This window comes from Geotrypetes seraphini, chromosome 11, assembly GCF_902459505.1.
Source record: "Geotrypetes seraphini chromosome 11, aGeoSer1.1, whole genome shotgun sequence".
NCBI lineage: Eukaryota > Metazoa > Chordata > Amphibia > Gymnophiona > Dermophiidae > Geotrypetes > Geotrypetes seraphini.
In genome coordinates, this window is record NC_047094.1 from 70,396,969 (window position 1) to 70,416,260 (window position 19,292).

Here is a 19,292-nt window from a genome sequence, read left to right on the forward strand (position 1 = left end):
CTTCTACACCTTTCTAGTGTTTATTAAGTTTAGCTAAAAATGGCTCCCAATGCACCCCAGACAAGGCTTGCAAGGAGTCTCTGGACTCGGTGCGCTTGTGTTTCGTGTTATTGCCAAAAACTGGCACTGGGTGAGATTTTTGCCCAATTCACAGACCCACATCATCTCCCCAGCCCTCAAGGATCAGGAGGGGGCGAAGTCCGAAGCTCCCGCACTCTTCCCTCAAGTGCTGCGGCACATGGTATGCTGAAAAAACAACACATTTTTAGACACCCTCCCGATTCTCTCATAGGAAGTAATGGGGCTGTACTCACCGTCTTCAAGTGCCTGCCTTTCAGCTCTATCTTGCAGCTGCAGTGAAGGGAAAAGAATTTCTGCCTCAAAATTTTCTTCAGACACACTAAGCTTACAGATCTTCGGGCTGCCAGTCGGATAGACCCCGACCAAAACCTCCGCCCCCTAAATAACCTCGACCGGGGGCTGGAAAAACCAGCCTGCAAGTAGCTGCTCTACAGATTTCCTCAGGCAGAACTGTCCGGGACTCCGTCCATGAGGATGCCACACTTCTAGTCAAATAAGCTTTAAGAGAAATAAGTGCATCATGCATAGATGAAATTGCCATGTGAATCCATCTGGCAATAGAAGCTTTGGTTGCTGGCCTGCCTCTTCTGGAATTACTGGTTAGAACAAAAGGATGGTCAGAACACCAAGAATTATTGGTCCTTTCCAGATAGTGGAGTAAAAAACTCTTTCCACATCCAATCTTTGCAATATCTTTTCTTGCTTAGTCAAACCCATAGGCTGAAAGGCGGGCAAACCTCTTAGTTGACATGGAAGGCAGGCATAACCTTCGGTAGGAAGGAAGGTACCCTACGCAGTGAAACCCCCACCTCTGTGATCCTAAGGAAAAGCTCTCTGCAGGAAAGAGCCTGCAATTCCAAGATCTTTCTCGCCGAGACTATTGCCACCAAAAATATTGTCTTCACCGTGAGATCCAGAAGGGATGCCTCTTGGAGAGACTTATACGGAGGCTTAGAAAGGCCCTTCAAGATGATATTAAGATTCCAGGATAGAAAAGGCTAGTGCAACGGATTCTGTATAGGACACCCCTCCCGGGCGTCCTATACAGAATCAGGGCCTGATTGTTTATTTTTATATATGTTATTTAAATTTGATTATGTTATTACCCTCTTTGAATCTGACTGATTAGGGATTGGATAGGATACAAATTCTTTACATAACAACAAAATTAACACCCATGCTGGATGAAATAAGGAAAGTTACTACGATCTGGCAACTGTAGATTAGTTTTGGATCTATTTTGCCTGGAAAAGGAGAAGTCATGTATTTTGCCTGGGACCTCACCTACAGGCTGGTTCAAACAGATGCAAAATATGAATGCTTCTCTGTCCTCCTAGATATAAATTCCAACAGTCCCCCCTGCTGGGCTGTTAATGGAATTACTACACAGCAGGAAGGCTAGTGGCTGTCTAATAAGGATGATCAGAGTGCTTAGGCAGAAGATAATGATGCTCTCTTACCAAACAGGATCAATTTGGACTGCTGATACTGAGTCTTCAGGTAGATGATATAGCAGGCACCAAAGAAGACAGCCAGGGCAATCAGTAGCATTGGAGAGGTGATGCTGTGATGAGAGGAGGAGGAAAATGGTTAATGTTAAACTCAAATAGCTCAAAGCAGGGGAGTATGGCAAGTGTGGTAGGATGGAGGTATAAACTCATGTGCTCCTAGAATAAATACAGGGACAGCAGGAGCTACAGAGCAGAGGGAAGCGTTGGAAAATTCCCAGTAAAGCTCCAGGAAGACAGCAACTGGGACAGTGCTGGGTAGAAGGCACAAGGACATGCACAAATGTCTGTGTCAGATCCCAGCATCTGTCACCCTCTCTGTAAATCAAATTGTAAGCGAATAGATTAGCATAAATAAGATCACAGGCAGAGGCAGAATTATGAAAAACAAGGAGCAAAAGCCCAGGGTCTCTGGTATGATTTTCTGACCTGAGATACCGCAAAGGCAGTAGTCACAGCTCCTAGAACAGTCTTGATCATTAAGGGTGACATCTGGTGGCTGGATTTCAAGTTCATGATACGAGATTCTGGAAGGTGCCCTCGTGCATAGCTCTTACTCTCAAGACTATTGCTGTATTAACTAGATTAGAACTGGGGAATGATGGTGGGTCTATTAAAAATAGGGGGAAATCCTTGTGGAGATGTGAATAGAGGCTCACAGTGCTGGAACGCACTGATGTTATTGAGGCATCTTGTTTGACTTATGGAATTTTATATTTTGATGTATGTGTGGGTTGGGCAGTTTTAGCCTTAAAAGATATCCATCGTTGATGCGATGTTTATGTTATATGTAATTTGATTTGACATATAAGTCGTATTTTGTTATAGTGTGTCTCTGAAGTGTTTTGTACGATAAATGTAAATCTTATTTTGTATGTTAATATGTAACTCGCCCTGAATAAGGGCAGGTGAGAAATAAACAAACAAACAAACTGGTTTCAACTGAGCTGAAAGGAGGACCTTCTAGGTCAAAAATAAAAGCAAAGGTTTAAATTAAGATTAACAACTCTCTTTAGTTAAATAAAGGGGACAAGAAATCAAGGGGGAATAGGTAAGATAAGGGGAGAATCTGGGATTTTTGTGAAGCAGAGAACAATGGAATGCAGAAATCTTAAAATTATCTTTTTGCTTAGTATTTATTGAAAAGAATATGAGGGATCTAAGGCAGGAAGAGTAAACATGAAAACAGCTACAAACCCAATTACAGAGGGGAATTATGTGACATATGAGAGTGAATAAGCCAATACAACTCCCACACATTTAAGTACTAAAGCTCAAAATCATGCCGTCCATCCCCCTTTTAACACGCCTCAAATGATCAGGTTTCAAGATTATATTTGATGTGCTGCCTATTAGAGTACTTGAAGATCGGGGAGGTTCCCAGCAGGGATGGCATGGAGAGAGGGGCTGTCAGGCAAAAGTGGTGGCTTTTATGGCACAAAAAGTTCCAAGCTGGCTAGAAGCTGAAATAGACACAACCTGCTGGCAGCATGTCATCCCTGAACCCACTTCATAAGAGCATAATAGTTGCCCACTGGGAAAGACCGAAGGTCCATCAAGTACCAGTGTCCTGTTTCCAACAGTGGCCAATCTAGGTCACAAGCACCTGGCAAGATCCCAAGTAGTAAAACAGATTTTATGCAGCTTATATACTAGGAATAAGCAGTGGATTTCCCCAAGCCATTTCAATAATGGTTTGTGGACTTTTGTTTCAAGAAATTATCCAAACCTTTTTTAAACCCTGCTAAACTAACTGCTTTCACCACATTCTCTGGAAACAATTTCCAGAATTTAATCACACATTGAGTAAAGAAATGTTTTCTTCATTTTTTTTCAAGTCTACTTCTTAGTAGCTTCATTGCATGTCCCATAGTTCTAGTATTTTTGGAAAGAGTAAACAAGCAATTTACATCTACCCTTTTCACTCCACTCAAGGGAGAGGGTGGAGGTAGTCCTGATAAACAAAGTGATAACAAGAAGGCCCTCTCAATCTAACTTCAGCAGTGGAAACACAGCTAAATTAAAAAAGATTGTACAGCGCTTTGAAACAAATCAAAGTGCACCAGACAATAAGGATTTACAATATAGTAATATAGATGTTGGCAGATCAAGACCAACCACTTCATCCAGTCATAGAAGCTTAGAGCACTAGCCTAATAACTAGGGAAGCCAGGATTCAAAATCCACTACCACACCTTGTAATCTTGGGCAAGTCACTTCACCCTCCACTGCCTCAGGTACAAACTTAAATTGTAAGCCAGAGCATCCCAAATTGTGGATTAGAACCCCAAATGGAGTTATAAAACTTGTTTTTTTGGAGTAACGACTAAGTGAGTTCTCCATAAGTGAATCATTATTTTGCAGCTTCAGGGGGAGGGTCACACAATTTTATTTGGCTGCAACCATGGAATCATGGGCACAAAAAGATAAGGAAGCATTGTTGTAAGCCCCCCAGGGACAAGAAAACATATAGATGTGAATAACTTGCCTTGAACTACTATCAGAAAAGGAATGAGCTAAATCAGTAGCTCATTTCATCATTCCCTAGCTAAGTCTTATTCCCATACTTAAATTCAAACCCTAGGCCCTCCCACTTATCAGGTCTCACTAACAAAGCTTTGTAATAGTCTATACAGCTAACAAAACTAGTTAGGCAACTGCCCATATATATGGTCACCTATGTCCTCATGTTTTTGTTAGTTGGACACATAACTACCACCAATTTGCTGGCATCAGTCTGTAGTCTTCCTAGTTTCTCCCTGGCCACTTTGTGGAATGCAGTGTCAATAGCACTTGTTTCCTTTATCCATCTATCTTTTTCATTGCTGCTACTGTAAAGTAGAGAATAACCTGAGGAAAAAATTTGTCCCCGTCTCTGCCATGTCCCCATTAGCTTGGTCCCTGTCCTGTCCCTATGAGCTTGACGGTTTTGACCCGCAATCGGGAGAGAGGAAGGGAGGGGACTGTTGGATCCACGATAAGGAGGGAGGGGGGCTGCTGGCCGGGGGTGGGCTAGGGAGAATCTGGCGACTCGGCAGATCCATTGTGGGGACAAGACCATTTACCACTCTGTGGGACAGTGAAAAGCCTTGTTTCCAATACCTGTGGCAAAGGGCCGATTTTTCCCCCTGTTTCTGTGGGTTTGCCATGACTAGCCACGGGAAGCATTCGCCGTGTCGTTCTCTACTGTAGAGGATTGGTTTGTAACTCTGCAGCCTCCCAATACTATTACAATCAATCAGTGTCTTCACTATCTGTCCTAAGCATGCTTGAATTCTGTCACAGTACGCAAAATATCTGTGCCATTGAAAAAAAAAACAAGAACCCCCCCCCCAGGCAGACCTGTCAGTAACACAGTTACTTTCAAAAAAAAAAAAAGAGGGTTAAAGGATAATTAGACCATATTACTTTCTTTTATTGCAAACTAATGCTGCACAATTGATAATCTTTATACGTTACAACCCACTATCTGCAATTTTTATAGAGAGGCTATTAGCACACCCACATTTAAACCTCTCCCAAGTATTAAATTAACAAGGAGGTTGATATATCATAAAGAACAACAGATTCCGTTCATAGGACCTCCTATAACTTATATGTTATTTCAAGTCCACATCTTGGGTGAACACCATTGTATAATCATTTGTATCAAAACCTCCTTACAATCCCTTAAATAAATATAGTTTTTAAATTATACATGTGACCTGTGTTCATTTTAATGAGGGCAGCAACACTTATCTTATATGGCACAACTGCCAAATCCAACGTTGGTTTTCAATTAGACACCCGAAGCTCTACCTTCTTAAGAGCGTTTCAGTTTGCACAGACCTTCATCAGGGGATTCATGGATTGTTGCTGAACTGTAAAACCAAACCGGGAGTTACCCACCAACTTTCTACTTCAACAATCATTGCCGACGTGTATCCCTCATAGCTTACAACAAATCACAAAAACGTATACATATAACCTACTCTGAGTATTCTATCGCACTTGTTACTTTAAAAACCATCACCCAGCACACGTTTACATTTTTATATACACAATCATGTTTATACTGATTAACTACCCCGGGCTCCAATGGATGTATTCCACCCACTTGTTACACTAACTTATTTAATAAATGACCTCGCTTTCCAAAATTACATAATACAGTATATCACACAGAAAAACAACTGTGTCTTACCTCCATTTTCAAAAATGCGCTTCCGCTGCATAAACAGAGTGATGCAGGGCACTGCTCAGGTACGCTTACTTAAATAAAGTTCATTAGCATGGTGACATCAAACCATGATGACATTGAACCATGATGACATATTAACGTGGTATCATAATGCCATACTGACATGAATGTATGGAGATGCAGGGGAGTCTAATCAAATGTAAACCAATACATCATGGTAAAAAGACTCCAACTCCCAGTGATTTTGTGAATGATACAGCTTTACTATCCCCGAACCCTGCTTCACACTCACCTATCACAGAAGTTATAAAAATCATATTGTTTAAGTCGACGTAACAAAGACAACCAAATGACTTAGGTGACAAAAAAAATGCACAAATAAATAGACAACGCACTACCGTACACTTAAAAACTCTTCTTGTGTGTGTCATGTTCCAAATCACAGATGACACTCCCAAATTCACACTCCCCATTCTCAGTTTAAACCTTTGGGGATTAAAGTATCCAGACGAAAAATCCAGCGTTTCTCTTTCTTTAGCAATATAGAGTTGATGTCACCACCACGCATGGAAAGAGAAACTACTTCTAACACTACTAATGTTAATTCTTCAAAAATATGATTAGCTTCCAGACAGTGAGACACTAAAGGTGCTGCATTGTCACGCTGTTTCAAACGAGAATGATGTTCAATCAAACATAGTTTAAGGATGCGTGTAGTCTCTCCCACATAAGCCAACCCAAAGGGACACCAAATTTCATAAATCACCTGAGCGGTTAAACATATGGACTGATGTCTTCAAGTTTCAAGTTTATTAGGTATTTATATACCACCTATCAAGGTTTATCTAAGCGGTTTTACAATCAGGTATTCTAGTATTTTTCCTTATCTGTCCTGGTGGGTTCACAATCTATCTAACGTACCTGTATGCATATTTAGTTTTACAGTGTGACCTGAAAAAGAACAGGCACATAAACTGCATTGTCCACATGGAAAATGATCTGGAGAACTGTCCACATGTGTTACGTGTGACCTTACTGGGAGAAATGGTGGTGATAAAACCTCTTTTAGATTTTTTTTCCTCTGGTGTATGAAAATTGATGAGGCTCTTGAAATATATCATGAAGTTGGTTTTACAGTTAACAACAATCCATGAATCCCCTGATGAAGGTCTATGCAGACTGAAACGCTCTAAAGAAGGTAAAGCTTCGGATGTCTAATTGAAAACCAATGTTGGATTTGGCAGTTGTGCCATATAAGATAAGTGCTGCCCTCATTAAAATGAACACAGGTCATATGTTGCATAATTTAAGAACTATATTTAAGGGATGGGAAGGAGGTTTTGATAAAAATGATTATACAACGGTGTTCACACAGGATGTGGACTTGAAATAACATATAAGTTATAGGGGGTCCTATGAACTAAATCTGTGGTTCTATATGATATATCAACCTCCTAGTTAATTTAATACTTGGGAAAGGTTTAAATGTGGGTGTGCTAATAGCCTATATATAAAAATAGCAGATAGTGGGTTATAACATATATAGATTAGCAATTGTGCAGCATTAGTTTGCAGTAAAAGAAAGTAATATGGTCTAATTATCCTTTAACCCCCTTTTTTGTTTTTGAGAAAATACTATATATCTAGTAAGGGGTGTATATATATATATATATATAAATAAATCAGTTACAACCTTCAGGCTAAAAATCAGGCTATCCACTCATTTTTTCTAGTCTATTTGGTTTTGAGAAAATTGCATCACCTCTTGCCAAACTCCAAGATTGCTCATGTGATATCATTCATTTAAGATAGCAAACATAGGAGAGAAAACCTTTCTCACACCGGAGAAAACAACAAGAACAGAGAAGGCGACCTCTGGCTTCTAAAGGATTTTATTTATTTCAAAAAAAGACTCGACACATCCGTGTTTTGGCCTAACCGAATGCATCAGGAGTCTTAGTTATCGTTAAAGACTTGATAATCGCCAGCCAGTGCTGCCAGCTGCACCAGTCTGACATCGGGGCAGGCAGTCCCCACAGTGACCCGGCGCCCAGCACTTTCCGGTGGGACCCTTCTGGGCCACACAAAAAGAACAGGGAGCCGAGAGGAGGAGCCCAGCCAGTGCCGCCAGCAGCACCAGTTTGACATCAAGGCAGCAGCCCCCGCAGCAACCCGGTGCCCAGCGCTTTCCAGTGTGGTCCTTCGGAACTGCAGAAAAAAACAGGGAGATATGGTATGCGGCCCGCGTGTCCGAAGGGACATGGTCAAAGGGGCATGACATGCCCCTTTTGAGCCCCTTCAGAGCCCATGAGGAGTTGGGAGTGGACAATTATCTTCTCCTACTACCATGGACAAAAGGAAAGCAAAAATTACTTTGTTGGTTCCAGGTACAGGTCCTATGGATCGTCATCCTATGGCTTTGACTTTACCACCGGTGAAAGAGCAGGTAACTTTAGATCTTTAGATACACAGTCTGTCTCCCTCTCCTCTGGGGAACCGTCACCACCCCCTTAGCCATTAAGTCTTCTTGGAAGAGTAGAGAAACCCTCTAAGACTGAGGATGTAGCCTCTTCATCATAAATTTTTGATACAGCTGGACTTAATGTCTTAGAGCAAACTGGAGTGATGGGAACAAAAGGCTTGACTCCGGTACAAATTGTTACGGAGCCAAATCCTAATGTTCTCCTTAAAGATGAAGCTATCACTTTAAATGATGTATGGTTAGTTGTTAACAGAATTGAGTCTTCATTGCAAACCACGGTATTGAAATTGTGCCAGTTTTCCTCAGACACAACTGTAAAAATGAATGAGCATGAAACTTATATAGCAGAGCTAGGAAATAAGGTAGAGAAATTAGATAAATCTGTGGGTAGTTTACAGAGCACTGCTATGTCTAATATTAAAGCTAACATATTGCTTCATGCCAAACTAGAAAAAATGGAGAATTGTATGAGAGCTAAGAACCTTCGTTTTCTAAATTTCCCTATCACACACTACCTATCTCCATTGGAGCTCCTGAGAATGTATTTGCGGGAGAGTTTGCAATATACTAAAGTGGATATCTTTGAGCCTGATAATCTCTGTTACATTCCGAGGGCTTCTAGGGAGATGGTAGATGAGGGGGAAATAGATAAATTATCCTCACCAGACAGTTTGACTCTATCTCAGTTTTTTGAGTCATCTAAGGACACAATAACAAAACGTGCCACTCTGTTGGTAGTGTTCAAATCAGAACTAGAAAAGCAAGCTATTTTAAAGCTGTATTTTATGAAGAAACAAGTTTTGTTTTGTGGCCAACGAGTTTCTATTTTTCCTGATGTATCTAAGCAGACTCAGTTAAAGAGGAAGCAATTCCTACTGCTTAAACCTAGGGTTTTAGTGGTGGGTGCAACCTTTTTTCTAAAATTTCCTTGTAAATGCCTTATATCATATACAAGTGATAGATATGTGTTTCTAGACCCAGTCCAGTTGGAAGATTTTCTTAAGGATAAATCAATACAAGGAATTTCTTGATTTATTTTTACAAGTCTGGGAGGATGTTTAGTTGACATTTAAAAGTATGCCACATGTCTTTCTGTCTGCCACATGTTAGATATTTTGGTTTAGCTATTTGTTTCCTTTAGACAGCACTAGCGGGCTAAATGATGTGGACTAGATCACTGATATAATTTTCTTTGTATTTTATTTTATGAGCATTTTTATGCTGATGATGAAATGGATATTCCTTTATGTTTGTTATTTAAATTGTAACAAATGTATAAATAAAGAAAAGAAAAAGAAAAAAAAAGACTTGAAAATCAACCATCTATGGACTTGCAGTTTGGGAACACTTAATATGATGTAACTTAGGCAAGTGTAAGAAAAATAATCAAATAAAGAACCACGTGCGCAGTGATCCACACATTGATGTGCTCTCATCATTTAAGGCCCAGATTTTACAAACAACGCACTAAGTTAGGCAGCGGTAGATGCCATATCGCCGCCTAATTTAATTTGCTTAATTGATTTTAATCGGCATGGTAATGAATCACATCAAAATCAACTATTTTATCATGGTGCTGCTCTTCTGACTATGGAGGCTAGAGAATGACACAGGGAAAAATTTGTCCCTGTCTCTGTCCCATCCTTGCGATCTCAGTTCCTGTCCCTGCCCTGTTCCCAAGAGCTCGGTCCCCGTCCCTGCAAACCGTCTGATCCCATCCGCCTCGAATAGTTATGATTTTATATTGAACTTATTTTATTAAATGTATAAAAAGAAACAATATTAGAAACATAGAACATGATGGCAGAAAAGGGCCACCGGCCCAACAAGTCTGCCCACTCTAAGGACCCTCCCCCCTAAGCATTTCCTCAAAGTGAACCCACATGCTTATCCCATTTTTTCTTAAAATCGAGCACGTTGCTTGCCTCAATTACCTGAAGTGGAAGCTCATTCCAACGATCAACCACCCTTTCGGTGAAGAAATACTTCCTAGTGTCTGTACAATTGTCATTTTATAAACACAAATAATACAGAGAAAGGATCAACAAAACCCCTGTCTCCTCTCCCTTTCACAAATATCCCCTCAACTATCGAGAAAACTGTATAAGTCAAATTATTACAGAATGCTACACAGAAAAATCATGCTAACAGAATACTGCAGTCACATATGACAGGAACAGTGTTAGGGGAGTGCAACCATGGCAACTACCCCCAGTCAGAAAGAGCCCTAAGCCAGGTGGAAACTAGAGCAGCACAGTCTGGGCTTTGCAGTCCCCAGTTATGTCTAACACCAGCTCTAACAGGATACATATTTCAAATCTGATATATTCTAATCACAAAATAGAAAATAATTTTTTTTTCTACCTTTTGTTGTCTGGTCATTTTATTCTTCACATCACATTGGTCTCAGGCTCTGGTTTCTGTTTCCATCTGTCTACTCTTAACTCACTTGCCAGGGTCTCCTGACCATTTGACATGTCTTCTTTCTCCATGCTCACCATTCATCTTCCATCTCTGTATATGTTTCCCCCCCCCCCCCACCATGTTCAGCAAGCATCTCCCTTCTTTTGTTTCCTATACTTCCTTTTCTAGTATTTCCCCTGTGCCCATCTCCCTTGTCTTCCTCATCTCACCATTCTATGATCCCCTCCTCCTGTGTACAGTATCACTCCTCTATATCCCTACGCCCCCACTTGTCCAGCATCTTCCTTCTGCATTCTTATTCTCCCCCTTGTCTAGCCATCTTCTCTCTTTGTCCATATATCCTCCCATGTTTAGTATTACCCCTGTGTCCATATACCACCCCCATGCAGATGCAGAATTCCACTTTTTGTCCCTGTTCCTAAGCTCCCATCCATACTCACCATCTTCCCTCTTTTTGTATATCTCCCAGTGTCTATCTTTCCTCCCTTACTGGGTCAGCCGCGGGTAACAGTCACCGTGTCATTCTCTAACGGAGGCGCCTAAGGAAATCTAAGGTCACAGAAGGCGTGGTTAACGCTGGAAGTGACTTTAGATGGCCTTAGGCGCCTCTATAGTCACGATTCATATCAAAAGACAGGCGCCAGAAATGTAGGACTTTAAAACCCTGGCCTACATTTCCGGCACTTATCTTTGCCATGGCCGCAATTCTCAATAGGGCGCTGTTGCATGATTGGCACACGATCAGCACCACCTTGAGAATCTGTTCCAAAATGTTCACCTTTCATAATGTGCTGATATTTTTGTGTCATCAGAGATAGAGATTTTAGGCATTCAATAATGGTATCAAAAAACCAACTGCAGAGCTAGGTGTCCTATTGCTGGATTTTAGCACAAATGTTGACTTCTGTCATGGCAGTGGGTACATAAAGATTAGCTATTTAGACCTCTGTCCCCTGGCTCCAGACTTCCACCACAGTTTGTGTGTGTGTGTGTGTGGTGGGGAGGGGGGCATCTACTATGCTATATAACATGAGGTACCCTGGAAAACAGTGGATGGCCTTGGTGGCAAGGATTCAGCACAAGCAATTTTAAGAAAGTGGATGCACTATGTGGCATGGATTCATAGGTAGCAGAAGATGAACCCATGGAAAATGCCCTTGGTAGCATGGATTCACAGGCAGCAGAGGATGAGAACCTCTGGAGAACAGAGGATGCACTGAATGGCATGGATTCAAATGCAGGAGGGGATGAGTCCATGGAGAACAGTGGATGCAGAGTGGTATGGATTTAAAGGCAACAGAGAATGAGCTCCACAACAGTGGCTGCAAGAAGGGCACCACAGGAACAGAACAAACTCACATGCAGTAGAGGATGAGCCCCAGGAAGACAAACACATAGTTACTCTGGAAGTACTCCACATTTTTCACCAGGCGCTTGCACATTTCCCCAAAGTTCTGTGGCCTGGAGAAGCGTTTCTGATCCACAAAGTTGGCCCAGGGGCGGATGGTGACCCGGCGCCGATCTAGCCACTCCTTGGCCGCACCTTGAGAGATAATTTTTGGGAGGTAAATCCTACAAAAAGAGACAGAAGGACACAAGGAAGAGGGGTCAGTGTCAGTAACTAGTGAAATGTTTTGCATTGCAATGTGGGTAAGGTTGGCACATTAGGTATTTTATCTCATATCACAGGTCTGAAGGGATTTGTATATTACCATATACACTCAAATACAGGACAAGATTTTTGGGCCAAAAAAATAGCCCAAAAATGGGGGTCTCATCCTATATTCGAGTCATCCCCCAGTGACCACCCAATACCCTCCCGGACTTCCTGCAGGCGAATCCAGCTCTGAACCACTCCTTGATAGGCGAGTTCTCGTGGCAGCCTATCAAGGAGCAGTGCAAGGCCAGCCAGGAGCACGAAAAGCTCACTCCTGCATGCCAGCCCAGGTACGCTGCTGGCTACTACCTTCGAAATCAGTAGGAGGGTTCAATGTGGGATACATGCTGGACCACTAGGGAAAAGGTGCGCAAGGGAGGGAGGGCAGGTGGTAATTGTTAGTATTGGCCGGGACCGGAGTCGGGAGGGATCCTTCCTGTCCCGGCCTACCACTAGGTGGTTTCAGTTAAGGGGAAGGGTTAATCTGCTGGCTGGGTTGGAGGGCAGAGGGGAGTACAGGACAATCAAGCCATTGTGACATCACTGATGAGGTTGGCTCTTTTTAGTGGGAAGAGGGTACAGGGAAGGAAGGTAGGACAAGGTGCAGAGCCTGGTAGGGAGGGGGGATAGGGTACAGAGCCTGATAGGGAATGGGGAACAATGTTCAGAGCCTGGCAGGGAATGGGGCTTGGTTCAGAGCCTGGTATGGAATGGGACTGAGTGTAAAACCTTGAAGGGCAGGGAGAGAAGGGGGCTGAGTGCAGAACTTGGCAGGAAGGGATGCTGAGTTCAGAACCTGGTAGGGGAGGGTGTGAGGGAGGGAATACTGGGTGCAGATCCTGGCAGGGCATGACATTTTTAAATTAAGCCCCTGTCTTATATTCGAGTCAACCATTTTTTTCTCCTTTTTGTGGGGGAAATGGAGGTCTCGACTTATATTCGGATCGACTTATATTCGAGTATATACAGTACTCTGCTATTTAAGAGTATGCATGTGGAAATGGATAAAACCCATGATGACCTTGTCTCATAACCCTGGACTGTAAAGGAACATAAGTAATAAGTATCTGTTGATTTTAATCTCGTGTTGACTTTCAATGTGATTACTCCATTTTGCTAGAAAGTCTGACTTTCTTAGGGATAGGTGGAAAAGTTTTAGCCTGGTTTGATTCATTCTAACACAATAGGGGGTAATTTTAAATCATTTTAGAATGTAAGTGGCAACATATGTAGGTAAAATGGCCTTTATAAATTAAACTGAGACATAAAAGTACACACATTGGCTTAAATGGACATACTTTTATTATATATGCTAACCAGTGCTGCCCGAAAAATACTAGAACCCGCAGCAAAAAACAAAAACTGCCCGCGAAACAGCCCCAAGCACAACAACAACAGACAGGGTGGGGACCTCTACTGGTCTGGAGAAGCTAAAAGAAAGTAAATTAGCAGGTAAGAACCTAATTTCTCCTTCTTTAGCACTCTCCAGACCAGTAGAGGTTAATCTTTACGAATGGGACGTACCAAAGCAGTCCCTCACACGGGCGGGACCCCCTGAAGGGCCGACACCAGAACACACACACCGAACACCGCGTCCTGACGCGCCAGAACATCTACCCGAAAGAGTCTGACAAAGGAATACAAGGAAGACCAAACCACAGCCGTACAAATGTCCACTGGAGGCACGAGCGACGACTCAGCCCAAGAAGCCGCCTGACCCCGAGTAGAATGAGCTTTGAGAAACTCCGGAACGGGCTGCTGCCCCAGAAGAGAAGCGGAAGCAAAAGTCTCCTTGATCTAGCATGCACTAGTAGCCCTAGAAGCGCCAGCCCCCCTAAGAGGACCAGTCAGAAGGACAAAGAGATGATTTTATTTCCTGATCTCCTGGGTCCGGTGCACATAAGAGCGAGGGACCCGACCAACATCCAACATGCTCAGCTGACTTTGCTCAGAAGAGCCCTCCCAACTACCCAAGACCGGGAGGACCACAGAGTGATTGACATGAAAAGGAAAAACTACTATTGGCAGAAAAGGAAGGAACAGGCCTCAAGACAACCTGCTCCCTAGAAAACTCCAAGAAGGGAGCCCTACAAGAGAAAGCATGTAGCTCAGAAACACGCCTAGCGGAAGAAATGTTCACCAAAAAGACCGTCTTCAGAGGAAGGTCCTTCAAAGAGCAGCCGCCCAACGGTTCGAAGGGCGGGTGCATCAGAATAGAGAGAACCAGACTGAGATTCCAAGAGGGAATAGAGGACCGCACGGGAGGCCTGAGCACCTTGGCCGCCCGCCAAAAGCGAATCACATCAGGAATGGCTGTCAAACGCTGACCCGTCACAAACCCCCGAAAGGCTGACAAGGCTACAAGCTGAACCCGGAGAGAAGCCGAAGCCAGGCCTCTATCCATGCCATCTTGCAAGAACTCTAAGAAGTTAGGCACAGAAACGCGAAGAGAGACCACTCCCCGCACCTGGCACCACCCCTCAAAGAAGTGCCAAATCCACACAGAAGCCTGAGAGGTAGAAAGCCTCCAGGACCCCAAGAGTGTAGAAATCACCCTATCTGAATACCCCTTCTTACCAAGGCGACCCCTTTCAAAAGCCAAGCCGTAAGACAGAAGGGAGACGGGTCGAACATGGGAATGGGACCCTGCGTCAGAAGGTCGTCCAAGGGAGGCAGAGGAAGAGGATCCGCACCAGAGTGTCACCAGATCTGCGTATCACGGATGTCGAGGCCAAGCTGGAGCCACCAGAACCCCCAGACCCGGATGGCGAACAATGCGGAGAAGAACTCTGCCCACTAATGGCCACGGAGGGAACCTGCACAACCGCCCCTCTGTTGGCCATGGTTGGCAGAGCATCCAGACCCTCGGCCAGTCCATCCCTGCGACGACTGAAGAAGCGGAACACCTTGGCCTTGCCACTCGTGGCCGACAGGTCCATCAGGGACTGACCCCAAGCCGGCATTATCAACTGAAGAGTCACAGGGCTGAGACACCACTCTCTGTGATCTAAGATGTGACTGAGGAAGTTCGCCTGAACAACCTCTACCCCGGCCATGTGAGAGGCCGAGAGGTCCAGAAGGCGTGACTCCGCCCCAAAACATGAGCCGAGCCGCCTCCTCCGCCACCTGAGCGCTCTTGGTGCCTCAACGATTGACATAAGCCACCACTGTGGCATTGTCAGACCGGACTCTGACCGACTTGCCCCTCAAGCGGGAGCGGAAGGCTAATAGCGCCAGAGGGACGGCTCTGGTCTCCAACATGTTGATTGACCAGGATGCTTCCTCCATGGACCAGGTGCCCCTAGACACTGAGCCCCCCCAACTGAGGAGATTGGCAACCGAGAGAAGCACCGTCCACTGCGATAGGTCCAGACTCATCCTCTGGACCAGATGAGAGGTCTGGAGCCACCAAAGAAGACTGCAGCGCGTCAAGCCTCACAGAGGGACAGGGACCTCCAAACTGAGCCACTGGGGTGACCATCTACGGAGCCGAGCATACTGAAGAGACATGTGGGCCCACCACACAACATCCAGGAACGCTGCCATCGACCCCAAGACTTGGAGGAAATCCTGCGCCCGAGGACACCGGGACGCCAAAAGAAGGCGAATCTGAGATTGCAATCTGCTTACCCGGGCCTCTGGAAGGAAGACCTTCCCCAAGGAGGTGACGAACAGAACTCCAAGGTACTCCAGATACTGAGCGGGGACCAACCGACTCTTGGAAAGGTTGACCACCCAGCCCAGCGACCAGAGAAACTCAACCACCCGAGCCGTAACTCGGGCGCTCTCCTGCAACGACTTCGCCCGAAACAACCAGTCATCCCAGAAGGGGTGCACCAGAATGCCCTCTGACTGCAATGCCACCGTGACGACCACCATCAACTTGGCGAACGTCCGGGGAGTCGTGGCCAGGCCCAAGGGAAGCACCCAGAACTGATAGCGCAGACCCAATATCGCCAAGCAAAGAAAGAGCTGAGGAGCGACCCGAATGGAAACAGGCAAGTAGGCCTCCGCCAGAGCGAGAGAAGTCAGGAACTCCCCCGGCTGAACCGACAGAAGGACAGACTGCAGTGTGTCCATGCGAATAAAAGGGAATTCTGAGAGTCCTGTTGACCTCAGTTTAAACCAAGGATGGGCCGAAAGGTAACCTCCCTTTAGGGCCCCATAAAGGAAATGGCGTACCAGCCGATACCGCACTCCTGAGGGGACACTGGACAACTGCTTAGAGATCTAGCAAGCGCTGAAGGGTCTGGTGAAATGCTAGCGTCTCCCATGCCACCTGACATGGAAAGGTTAGATATGATCCAGCAGAGAGCGGATAAAATTCAAGTACATAACCGTCCCGCACCACCACCAGGACCCACTGATCGGACGTGATCTTGGCCCACTTTGGAAACAAGTTGCGAAGCCGGGCACCCCCGGGAACCAAAGGGGGCGCCGGCAAAGAGACATCGCGCAGGACGGGCAGCAGGGGAACCGGGGGGGAAACTCCCAGCCCCCCGACGGGCCCCCTGAAAAAGACTGCATGCGCTAAGCCAACCGACCCCGGGGAAAAACCGGAAGCCTGGAAAGAAGCAGTCCCATGCCCCAGGCGAAACTTGCGAAATTCCCGCAGACGCCCCCGGGCAATGCCAACCCGAGAAGCCGGGCGGGCACGGTCCTCAGGCAGACGGGGCACCTCCGGGTCCGTCAGAGTCTGAACCACCGGATCTAAGTCCTCTCTAAACAAAAAACAACCCCCGAAAGGGAAATTTTGGGAAGTTCAGTTTTAGACGCGGCAACTGCCGACCAAGCGTGAAGCCACAAGGTACAGCGTGCGGCCACCAAAAGACCCAGACTTAGCAGCACCAAGCCACAAAGAACAACCGAGAGGAACGAGGCAGTCATCTCAAACTTCACCACCTCCAGATCCACTAAGGACCAGTCATCAGACTCACGATCCAGGACATGCTCAGACCACCGAAACATGGTGCGAGCCACCAGCCCCACGCAAATAGCTGCCGGGACCCCCAAGGCAGAGACATCAAAATTATACTTAAGAAGTGTCTCTAACGTACGCTCCTCAGAGACCCTAAGAGCAGATCCGTCCATAACACGCACGGTATGCCGCTTAGGAAGTGCCGAGTCCACCGCGTCCCCCATTGGCGAAATTAAGGTAGCCCTATCCCCCTCCAGGATGGGATACCCATGAGCCAAGGCGCACACCAAACGAAACGGCGCCCGTAGGCCACTGTGCCAACACCAAATCCCGAAAATCCTGAAGCACAGGAAAAGAGCGGGAAACAGGACAGACCCCCTGAAGCAGAAGGGCCCCCATACGCGGACAAATTGGGGACAAAAAACCCCTGGGGGTCCCCAGGGACTCCCTGCCCCAGCAGGGGTCCCTGCTGAAACCTGCTCCTGTGTTTGCAATACAGGGGGAAGGTCACCTGAGGTTGCAGACAAAATGGAGGGGCCAGACAGAGAAAATGGCGAAGTTCCCGCCAAAAATGCTCCCTCCATGGCCTGTAGCGGCGGAGAAGGCTGAACAGTCCCAGCCGCTAAAACAGGCAAGTCGGCATCAGCTGTCAAAAAATCAGCTGAGAGGGAATCCTTCGGCGAATCCCTCCGTGGGCGGTTGGTGAAGACCGGGCTTCCCCACTGCTCCCAGCCGACTCGCGAGGCACCATCGGCGGGGAGCTCTGGGCGCCTGCAGCCGCTGCCGACGGAGCTCCACCACCTCACCGACCCAAACCGCCGAGTTCAGGCCGGCCGCGAGTGCCTTGCGGCTGGACCTAATTGTGTCCCCCTCCCCCGGAGAAGGGCACAATTGCTCCATACGCGACCTAGCTAGAAAAAAGTGCCGGTTAGATGAAAAAATACAGTAAAATACAGTTTTCTTAAAGGGAAACAACCCTTCAGACCGGCACTACCTCAGGATTTTTTTTTTTTTTTTTTTACAGAACAGACTCCACAGGCTCTCGAAGCAATATGCCTTGCTTGATTTAGGGGGCAAGGCTTACTGCTGAGGCTCCTCTAAAAAAATGTGGGGAGGTGGAGGAAGTGGGGGGAGGGACCCCGCTCGAGACCCGCCGGGTTTGACATCCCCGAGGTCGGACGGACCCCCAAACAGGGCCCGCCCAAGCTCTGTCCGGCCAAAAACAGGGACTAGAAACCCCCTAAACAAATTCCAACAGCCCTACCAAGGGAGATGGGTACAGATCACTCAACACCTGCTGGAGACTGAAAGAAGGCTGATGTAAATAGAGAAGGGAGTATATTATATACTGTCCCACAGTTTTGTTTTCAGTCTCCACCTGCTGGTCATGATTGGATATATACCCATTCGTAAAGATTAACCTCTACTGGTCTGGAGAGTGCTAAAGAATTAGATATTTTCTCATGCAGATGAGTTGCAGCTTTACATTTCATTAGGGCAGGGGTAGGCAATTCCGGTCCTTGAGAGCCGGAGCAAGGTCAGGTTTTCAGGATCTCCACCATGAATATGTATGAGATGGATTTGCATGCACTGCCTCCTTGAGATGCAAACTATCTCGTGCATATTTATTGTGGATAGCCTGAAAACCTGACCTGGCTCCAGCTCTCTAGGACTGGAATTGCCTACCCATGCACTAAGGCAAGAACAGGCAGTCACTCCAAAAAGACTTCTGAACTGTGTGCACATTCTGCTAGATAAGAATACTGTATAAAAAACTGAAGATATATATAATAAAAAAGTGCATATTTTAAGAATTGGCAAGAATAGCCCTCAGCTAGAAATTTCAGTTAACCCCCAAGTTATGGCTGTTTGACAGTAACTCATTTAGCAATCCAAAATTTTTGCAAATGCACAAAACAAATTTGCATATGTATATACTAGAGGCAGCACATACAGATTTCTCAAATACATACACGCTATGGCTTGCAGAATTCAAAGACCATAGTTGCCTACCCTTGCTCTAGGATAAGCAATAATGTCAT

General features: G+C 45.4%; 1 protein-coding gene across 1 annotated transcript in view; it reads right to left on the reverse strand.

Annotated features, from left to right (window-relative positions):
- Window positions 1-19,292, reverse strand: part of RABAC1 (Rab acceptor 1) — a 37,684-nt gene that overhangs the window by 3,878 nt on the left and 14,514 nt on the right. Inside the window, exons 3-4 of the mRNA XM_033914349.1 lie at window positions 12,035-12,247; window positions 1,542-1,645 (exon numbers count right to left, since the gene is read on the reverse strand). Coding sequence (XP_033770240.1) covers window positions 1,542-1,645; window positions 12,035-12,247 — 317 coding nt within the window. The remainder of the gene's footprint in view (window positions 1-1,541; window positions 1,646-12,034; window positions 12,248-19,292) is intronic.